The sequence below is a fragment of the Marmota flaviventris genome, chromosome 4, assembly GCF_047511675.1.
Source record: "Marmota flaviventris isolate mMarFla1 chromosome 4, mMarFla1.hap1, whole genome shotgun sequence".
Taxonomy (NCBI): Eukaryota; Metazoa; Chordata; class Mammalia; order Rodentia; family Sciuridae; genus Marmota; species Marmota flaviventris.
This window is the reverse complement of record NC_092501.1, coordinates 135,295,103-135,305,308: the sequence shown is the minus strand read 5'-3', so window position 1 is coordinate 135,305,308 and position 10,206 is coordinate 135,295,103. Positions and strand designations below refer to the sequence as shown.

Sequence of the window (10,206 nt, the reverse complement as noted above, 5' to 3'; positions counted from 1 at the left end):
AAGGCTACCAGAGTTAGAAAAGGACAACACAGGAAATGAAATAATAGAAAAGTTAGCAGTATGATTAATCTTAAGTATCAAATCACAGACATTTCAGAATAAATTTAGTCTCTTGTTAGTTGAGGATATCACCAATTATAGAACTTTCTGGACAAAGAAAGGTAAGGGAGTACATGTGTGCCAAAGCACGTTACCCACTCTCTTGCATCTCAATGTAATTTGATACTGGTGCTATTTTATAGAAGTATTTTGTACCATATAAAATAGAGTATTTTTTAAATATACCCAATGAAATAGGAAAAAGGAGATGAAAGAAATCCAAACTAAGGATAAAGCTGGTGGACAAATGCTTTAAATAAAGGATGTAATGAATGTGAGACTATTTGCTTAATGATGGCTACAAACTATATTTGACTGGGACCACAGTAATCAGTTCAACACTTCCCTGTACAGATGAGAAGATTTAAGGAAGGCCTACATAGTTTAACTCAAAGTAATTATTGCCAAGTCTGGAGTCAGAAACACTTTATGATTTTTCACATGACTTATTTCTACTAATTTACACTACAGCTATTTTAGAAAATTTATAACTTTGTGTGGTAAAGATATAAAATTATAAACTTCTACTTGGAAACTTTACGTATGAATTAATTATCTTCAAAACAAAGACCTTGATTATTCCATCCTAAAGGACTTTGAAATTCAGAAACTGGGAGTTATAGTCAGGCATGGTGGTGCAGGCCAGTAATTCCAGCAACTCGGAAAGCTGAGGCAGAAGGATTTTCATTTGTCAGCCTGACAATTTTGTGAGACCATGTCTCAAATAAAAATGACTAGGTAGGGATATAGTTCAGAGGTGGTGTGCTACTGGGTCCAATTCCCAGTATTACCAAAATAATAAAGGCGGGCGGGGGAGAGTGCTGTATAAAAATCTACAGACATTATAGTAAGCCCACAGGTGAGAAAATATTGACAATGCATTCATTAAATTTTCAAACTTTTTCAGAGTTTTCTTATGCACATGACTTAGTGTTTTAAATAATGTGAAATTAGAATTATTGTCAATTGTTAAGATAATATTCATTATTTTCATTTTACTATTTATTGCTGGAAGCACTGAGTAGTCTCTCAGTTTAATTCTTTTATTATTTTTTTTAACAAATGATAAAAGTGGCTTACAGAAGTTATGCTATGGTTAAGATTTAAGTCATGCAACCACAAACTATCAGAATGAGACAAAAGACTATGCATTCTAGGAGAAAGTAGTCCTAAATATCAAAGAGTTAGAATTAATTGCTTGGAAACACGGAAAACATGATTTGGATACATGATAAAATTTTGTCAACAAACTAACATAAGGAAAACACAACTGCTCTAACTACATGTGAGTCACAGCTCTTTTAAGTACTGAATTAACACAAACAAACACACACACACACAAAAATAAAAGATTAAAAAAAAAAAAAAAAAAAACTTCAGCCAGCCACCAGTTAATTTAATAGTTCACAAATTAAATATAGCTTTACTTTTTCTAATCATACCTTGCAAAGAAGGAAAAGAAAAGAATTTTAAGTGGTGAGATCTCTAATAGATTAGATACTTTTAGTAAATTCAGCATGTAAAGATACCTACCAGCTGCCTGTGACTGCATAAAACTTCCTACTCCAGTAAGGTTAATAACAGCAGCTTGCTGAGCAGATAAGGCCTGTTCTTGACTAGATGAACCTTGTTCAGAGCCCTGAATTTAAAAAATAATAACTTATACAAAGGAAAAACAATATTGAGCTGGTGAAAAGAAATTAGTTTCTTTCCTGTATGAGAAAAAAATAGATTAATTCTATTTTAAAAAATAACATTAGAAAGACTAACAGTATATAGAATTAGGTTGGGCATGGTAGCAGAAACTGGTAATCCCAATTCTTGGGAGGCTGAGGCAAGAGGATCAGAAATGCAAAACTAGTCCAGGTAACTTGGCAACTTAGTGAGACCTAGTCTCCAAATAAAAAAGGACTAGAATTCGGCTCAGTGGTAGAGTAGTACCCCTGAATTCAATCCCCAGTACTACACATCCATACAAAGTAAACAGAATTAGCAAGATTTGAAAGAGAGGAAATGAAACTTTTTCAAAACTGAATCAATGCTAATTGTTTGATGCCATTTTAATAATTAAGATTTTTAAAAAGAAGACAGGGTCTCACTGTTGCCGTTAAGACTTTTACAAAGCTTCACTAAAGCAATTGGTTAAAGCTTAAAATACCCCTTGCAACCTAATACCAAAACTTCTTAGCTAGCAGAAAGGAAATAAAAGGCATACAGAACGTAATGGAAAAAAAAGTCCCTATATGCAAATGGTATGAACATTTATGTAGGATATACCAAGGAAAATGCAAAAAGCTATTAAAATAGTTTAAGTAAGAATGCAAAATACAGGTCAATATTAAAAAAAATCAATACTGCATACTAGTAGTAAACATGGAAACTGAAAATAATAGCACAGATAGAATAAAAAAACTTACATATAAATGTATATCTAATGAAATATATACAAAATATATACATTAAAAACTTCAAATGTTGATTTTGTCCTACATAGTGTGTCTGTGTTCATTGATTGTAAGACTTGCAAAACAAAAAAGGCAATTCTTCCTGAAAGAGATTGATAGTTTATCAATTCCTTCAAAAATTACTCAATTCCTGGGGCTGGGGTTGTGGCTCAGTGGTAGAGCGCTCGTCTAGCATGTGCAAAGCCCTGGGTTTGATCCTCAGCACCACATAAAAATACAGGTATTGTGTCCAGCTAAAAATTAAATATTTTTTAAAAAAATTATTCAATTCCTTTAAAGACCCCAAAAAGGTTTTTGTAAATATAGGCAAGCTGATTCTAGAATCTGTACGGAAAAGAACCTAGATTAGCAACAATTTTATAAAAAAGAATAAAGTGGGAGGAACCACTCTGCCTGATTTAAGACTTATGACAGAGTGCACAGAGATCAAGACAGTAAGATTTTGGCTGAGGGGTAGACCACAGATCAATGGAACAGAACGAAAAATCCAGGAACAGATTCACAGTCAAATAACAAAGGTGCGAAAGTAATTCAACTGAGGAAGGATAGCTTTTCAACAAATGATAACAGTGCAACTGAATATTCACAGCCCAAATTCCTAGACCTAAGTCACAGACCTTACACAAAAATTAACTAAGAAACAGGTCACAGATTTAAAATAGAAAACTGCAAAATTGTTAGAAGAAAGCAGGAGAAAATCTTAAGAGACACATCGCTAAAGTTAAGGGTTCTCAATCACGACACCCATAGGACATTATATAAAGAAATTAACTTGGATGTGATTAAGTTAAAAACTCACTCTGCAAAGTACAACCTTTGCTACCACCCCAAATAAGTGTGTGAAATAACATTTTAGTTTAAAATAAAAGCCAGACATTTCAAAAATTACTTGAGTGGTTTTTGTTAGATAAAGAAATTACACAGACAAGCATGGAACTGACGTTAAGAAGACACTCCTGAACTTGGAATCCAATTTAGGAAATGAACAATATAAAATGCAAACTACATCAATTTCAGAATAGAACCATTATAAAACAAAAGAAAAACCCAAAATGAAAGAACTATAGCTGGGACAAATCTCCCACTAAAAACAGCCCACAAAACTAAAGAACATTATAAAATACCAAATGGAAATACAAAAAAAAAAAAAAAAAAAAAAAAGGCACAATAATGACTAAACACACTGAATAACAAACAAAAATACAAATAAAAACACTTGGGAAATAATTAAAAGAAAAAGACATACTTAATATACTATCATAATCTTAAGAGAAAGCAAAAAATATTAATAAGTCCAGAGTTAAAAGAGGCCATTTATTAACTGATGGATACATCAAGTACATAACAGTCCTAAATGTATACACACCTAACAAAACAGCTTTAAAAAAAAAAAACTTTTGCAAAAGCTGATAGAAGAACCAAAAGGAGAAAGAGAAATTTCCATTGTTTGGGTTGAAGACTTCTTTCAGTGATTCATAGAATACATAGGAAAAAAAATCAGTAAGGATACAGGACCAGAACACTATCACCAAATGCTCTAATAAAGAACATCACTAATGTGTGACACAAATTTTTTTCAACTATATGTGGAATGTTAATCAAGACAGGCTGTATTCTAGATCATATAACAAACCTCAACAAACTTAAAAGACATTTTCAGATGGTAGTGGATTTAAACTAGAAATCAGTTACAGAAAAATAATCTAGAAAATTCACACACATTTAGAAATCAAAGATATCTTTAAAGTCCATTTAGGAGGAATATATAATGACAGACCCTTCTAGGCAATGAAGATGAAGCCATAATGTATCAAAAATTATAGAAAGCAGCTTAAGAATTACTGAAAAGTAAATGCATAAAATTAAATTTTTATTTTAGGAAAGAATGGAACCTAAAGCCAATAATATAAGATTCCACTATAAGAAATCAGAAATCCATGATCCAATAAAATGTTCAGGAAATAAAGAAACCTGAACCTACACAATAGGCTCTACAGGAAAGACCTAGAAAAGACTCATTCTGACACATATCATAATGAAAATATTTGATCTTGAAGGAAAAAACAAACAAACCTTTTGGGGCCTCTAGCTGACATGAACAGTTAAATACACTTACAAAAGCAAGATAATTAGGCTGACATCAGACTTCCAATACATACAAAAGCAAGTCAATGGTACGCACTCAACAATTTTTAAGAGACCTACAACTATACAGAGGTCTTAGTGAAAAACAGGGGAAAAGCATCATGACAATGGATTTGGAAATGATTATGATTTCTTCAACAAGACCCTAAAACACAGGCAAAGAAAGTAAAAATAAATAAAATGGCCCACATCAAAAAACTTGTGTGCAAAGAATATAATCAGAGGACTGAAAAAGCAACCCACAAATGAAATAAGTTAGCTCTGAGGAGATGGGAAAAATACAAAAAATATTTGGAAGTTATATTATCTGATATGTGTATATAAAGAATGTATACCGAACTTCTACAACTTAAGAAAAACAATAAAACCCCAATAACCTAATTTAAAAAATTGCAAAATGATCTGAATAGACATTTCCCCAAAGAACATATAAAAATGATCACCACATCATTAATCACTAAGGAAATACAAATGAAGACCAATAAGATTACCACTTCACACTTATGAGGATGGCTGCTATTAAAAACAGCAAAACAAAAAAACAAACAACAAAAAAAAACAACAAAAAAAAAAAACGAGGGGGGTGCGCAGGAGTGTAGCTTAATGCACACTTAACATGCTCAAGGTCCTGGGTCTGATCTCCAGTACTATAAATAAACAAAACATCAGAAAATATAAATACCAGTGAGGATTTGAACAAAATGCAACTCTATACACTGTAAGTAAAACTGTAAAATGGTGCAGCTACTACGGAAAAACGATATGGTGCTTCTCAAAAAAGTAAAAACGAAATGACCAATAAGATCCAGCAAGATAACTTCTGGGTACATATCCCAAAGAATGATATCTTTAAAGACATGTTATGATTTCACATATATGCAGTAACTATAGTAGTTAAATTCACTGAAAAAAGTAGAACAGTAGTTGCCAGAGGTTAAGAGGAGGAGAAAACAGGAAGTAGTTATTTACTGGATATATAGTTTCAGTTTTACTACATGAAAAAAATTCTACAAATCTACTGCACAATAATGTTAAATACATAACGCTACTATACTGCCACTTAAAAATGGTTAAAACAGCAAATTTTTATGTTATATGTATTTTATCAGTTAAAAATAAACAAAATGAAAGAAAGCAAATTACGGATTTTATCAGCTACAGAATTCTTAATGTACAAAGAATAAAAATAGTTTTAAATGTGTCTTTTCTGAGGAATCTACTAGAGAATGAACTTTATTCAACCAAGATAACTTAGGAAGACTTGTGCCAATGGACTGATGAACATTTTTGTGAGCTAACAGAAACTCTGGAGGTGAGACCAGGAAGAAATCAGTACTTTAGTTTCCCAGATGATTCCAAAGTGTAGCCAAGGTTCAGAAACACATGTACTTCTTCCTCTACTTTAATTACCGCTGTTCTAATCAATTTCTATTTGGCAGTGTTCAATATGTGTATCTGCCTGTATTCACACTGCTCTACACTTCATGACAATAGAAATAACTCTATTCCAACAGCAACAAAATCCCACAGAGGGCAATGACTGAGCAGAAAATACATGGGGTACAGGGGCAAAAAGACCTCGTTCTGCCATTCAGTGTATGGCTTTATGTGATCTGTTTTCTGAACCTGATTCCTGTGTAAGACAGAGACATGTTTTATTTACCATAGCTTTTCTATCAGAAATATGCACCCTGATATAGCTCCATGGTAGAGCGCTTGCCTAGCATGCATAAGGCCCTGGGTTTCTTCCTCAGTACCACTAAGGAAAAAAAAAAAGGTACACACAAACTGACTGATAGCTAGTACTGACAAATTAAACATAGGGAAGGCTGAAACACCCATACCTGTTCTCCTGGCTGCTGAGGGCTAGAAGTTGCGGGCTGCTGAGGTTGTTGTGGTGCAAACTGTGAGAGCTGTTGTTGCTGCTGCTGCTGCTGCTGCAGGGTGTTAAAAATGAGTGAACCACCAGGAAGCTATTCAGAATTTAAACAAGAATTTATTAGCCAGTTTGACATTGTTTTTCTGTGAAATATTTGTATTTCTTTATTTCAAAGATAATTTTGGAGCATTTACTATGTCAGGCACTCTTCTAGGCACTGAAGAAACAGAAGTGAACAAAAAGAAAAACAGAACAAATTGACTGTTCATAAGAAAAGTCTGTTTAAAAGTAATTTTTAAGTACTATTACTTTGGGGTCCCAAATACATTCACACTTCTAAACACAAATCCTTGTGCTTCAAGTTAATAGTTAGCTAAATTTAACTCTTCAGTTGTATCAATACCAAAAAGCATTAAATGCATTAGAAAAAAGTTGTGAATAAGAAATGTATATTGACAACCCAACTCAAATCTGTTCTAGCTTTGCCAAAAAAACAAAAATACATGGATTTTAATATAACATAGTGAGGACTTCTGGAGTTGAAAATAAAATGTATTAGATGTCCATAATTTGCATAGAGACTATTCCTTGCTCTCTCACTCCAAACCTAAATTAATTTAAATAAAAATTAAGAAGCATTCAGAAAACTCCAGATTAAAAATTAAAGCGATGCTTTCCAAGTGTACCAGAAATAAAGTTTCCATTTTATGCTGTGTAAGGGTTTAAGCTATAAACATTGAGGTCCTCAGAATAAACTCAAAGGAAATTCTAGCTACAGAACACTTAGGTTTATACAGTTGGGACCAAAATAAAAAAAGAAAAATCCTTTAGTCAAAAAACCTACATCTAGCACAGATCACTGGTAGGTAAAATGACACATAGCATAGGTATTCAGCATAGCTGAATGTTCCTTCCCCAATTAGTAAATGGAGGAAAAAAATATGACCTGATAAAGTGGCTCTGTTCTTGTTATAAAGGATTTCCTCACTCCTCTTAAAAGCAGAAAAAAGTAGCTGGGTGCAGCGGGTATGCCTGTAATCCCAGCGACTCAGGAGGATTAGGCAGGATTCTTGAGGCCCAAAGCAATTTAGCAAGACTCTGTCTCAAAATAAAAATTAAAAAAGAAAAGGGCTGGAGATGTGGCTCAGTGGTTAAGTGCCCTTGGGTTCAATACCCAGTACCAAAAAAAAAAAAAAAAAGGTGGGAGAAAGTCCCCAAGAGAATTTCAAAAGCAATATGGTGTAGGAATAAACCAATATGGGAGCTGTAGCTTACTGGTAGAGTGCCTGACTAGCTGTGCAAGGCCATGGGTCCATGGGTTCAATCTGAAGCAACACACACATGCACACACACCATGCACACACACAAGAAATAAACCAATATGATATGCAGTCTTCTCCATATTGTAAGTATACCATTCTACAATTACAGACTGCCAATATTGACACTACGTAATTTTTAAGAACTAAGTTTTACGTTTTAACTTCTAAACAAATTTCCAAATTTGTTATTCCTAAATACCAGGTCGGTTGTTATTTTCCAATAATCCACAGCTATGCCACTTCATATATCAGATCTTCATATTCAGGTCTTCCTTTAAATTCTCCATAGATAATCTTATCCATTTTCCAAACCACTAGCTTGTATCTGACTCCTTCTTTAAATTAAAAGACAAAGCATAAGACCTGGAATATTTCAAGTCCACAATGTGTACTAAACTCTTTATATTCTACCTTTCTTTATGAATATGCTGACACAACAACATGTACAAGAAAGGCAAAGCTTCATCATTAGCTACATATTATAACACAACAAATGTTTGTTTACAGAATGACCAATAAGGTAATTGCCACTGCATTGAGAAATCATACTTTCCTTAGGAAAAGAATACATATCCATTTTTAAAATCTCCATTCAAGCACAAACTATTGTAAGCAAACAGTATAATATATGTATACATAAATTATCTGTTGAGAGAGAAATTAGTAAGTTATCTACTACCATTGTCATAAATAAGTGCATTCCTGGGTAAATGTAAACTCTCTCCATTCAAATAGATAATTCTAGATAAGGCAGGGCTGCTGGAGTCAAAGGAAGTGGTGTCTAAAAAGTACTGATTCTTTCTCCTTATTCACCTGACTACACAAAGGTAGCAATAGCCATAGCTTTAGAAGATTCTGAAGAGACCTCAAAATTTCAAATGCTAATAGGTAGATCATATAAAAAAACAAAGTATATCAACTTTAATAAAAAATGATGCTTCAGTTTTACCTGGAGTAGATTTAAAGGCCTGAGACTTGAAGTATTTTTTAAACCAAATGGAACACCTGTTAAATAAAACTCATGGTTAAAATGGAATTAAAATTTTATTACCTATGAAAATAATCTATACATCAGTAAAGACAAACATTTAATATCCTTTCTCCATGATACTCTTATTTTCCATACTTCTAAAAATATCTTAAAATCAAAAAAGCACATTTTCTTCAAAATTTCAAAACTAAGATTTTATTCAAAGATGTGGAATATAGGATGTACATTATATTCTATATTTCAGAAACAGACTTCTTTTTCACTATTCTGACTGATGGCTGAACAACAGTAATCCTGAATTATGGGGACACCATCAATACAAAACTATCACTGTTGTGCAAATATATTTCAGTTACTGGCATCTATTTACATTTTTCAGTAACACGTAATGTGTATATATTATAATAATCTTATCTCTGAAAACTGAAGTACAAAAGCAAATAATCAGAATGCTAAAGAATGCTGACTATTTGTTAAGGATCAAAACTTAACTGTCAGGAAACAATGCTCTGTTAATTCTGAATTTATTCCTCAAAATCAGGGACAAAACATAGAGCACATCTTAGCCGGGTGCAGTGGTACATATTCATAATCCTAAAGACTCAGCAGGTGGAAGCAGGAGGATTATAAGTTCTAGGTTAGATTCAGTATATTATTGAGACTCTCAGCAACTTAGTGAGACCCTGTCTCAAAATAAAAAAATTTAAAAACCCAGGGATGTAACACAGTTGTGCCCCTGGTTCAATCCCCAATGCTAAAAACAAAATACTCTCCCTTATTTACTACATCAATCTGAACACTAATTAAAAAATGTTATCTATTCTCTGATAATTTTATTAAAAAAAAGACGAGAGCCAAGAAATTCATGATACTATCAAGCACTGTGTAAGTAACTGAAAAAGTATAATCAAATTATAAAAGGATAAAATTGGCTATCCTTTTCAGGAAAAATCCTTGTGAAAAGAAATGGATTAAATAAACTATCACTGTTGTGCAAATACATTTCAGGTACTGGCATCTATTTAAATTTCTCAGTGCTATGCGGTACATAAAGGTGGATGACATTGGTATAGTCTTTCTAGCTTACCAAAGGCAGTTTCACAATTCATTTATTTCTAATAAAACCAACTGAAGTTAAAATAATTTTACTCCCATTTTAAAGCAGATGAAACTTAGGCTAAGGAATAAAAAATAAAGTGAATTCTCTAAGGTCCCACATTTAGCAATTGGAGCCATGCATAATTAGTACATCTAATAGAATTACATATCAATATACATATTCTAAATTCAAGATTTGATTCTAAA

At 32.7% G+C, this 10,206-nt stretch overlaps 1 protein-coding gene across 7 annotated transcripts in view; it reads right to left on the bottom strand.

Annotated features, from left to right (window-relative positions):
• The window catches only part of Supt20h (SPT20 homolog, SAGA complex component), a 39,926-nt gene that overhangs the window by 1,355 nt on the left and 28,365 nt on the right, over positions 1 to 10,206 (bottom strand). For 6 of the 7 annotated variants that reach the window (XM_027928693.3, XM_071611535.1, XM_027928692.3 and 3 more), the window contains exons 22-24: positions 8,860 to 8,915; positions 6,554 to 6,682; positions 1,633 to 1,738 (exon numbers count right to left, since the gene is read on the bottom strand). In XM_027928693.3, the coding sequence (XP_027784494.3) occupies positions 1,633 to 1,738; positions 6,554 to 6,682; positions 8,860 to 8,915 (291 nt within the window). Of the gene's footprint in view, positions 1 to 1,632; positions 1,739 to 6,553; positions 6,683 to 8,859; positions 8,916 to 10,206 lie in introns of those variants that run through there. The other variant, XM_071611538.1, reaches the window with a different exon arrangement.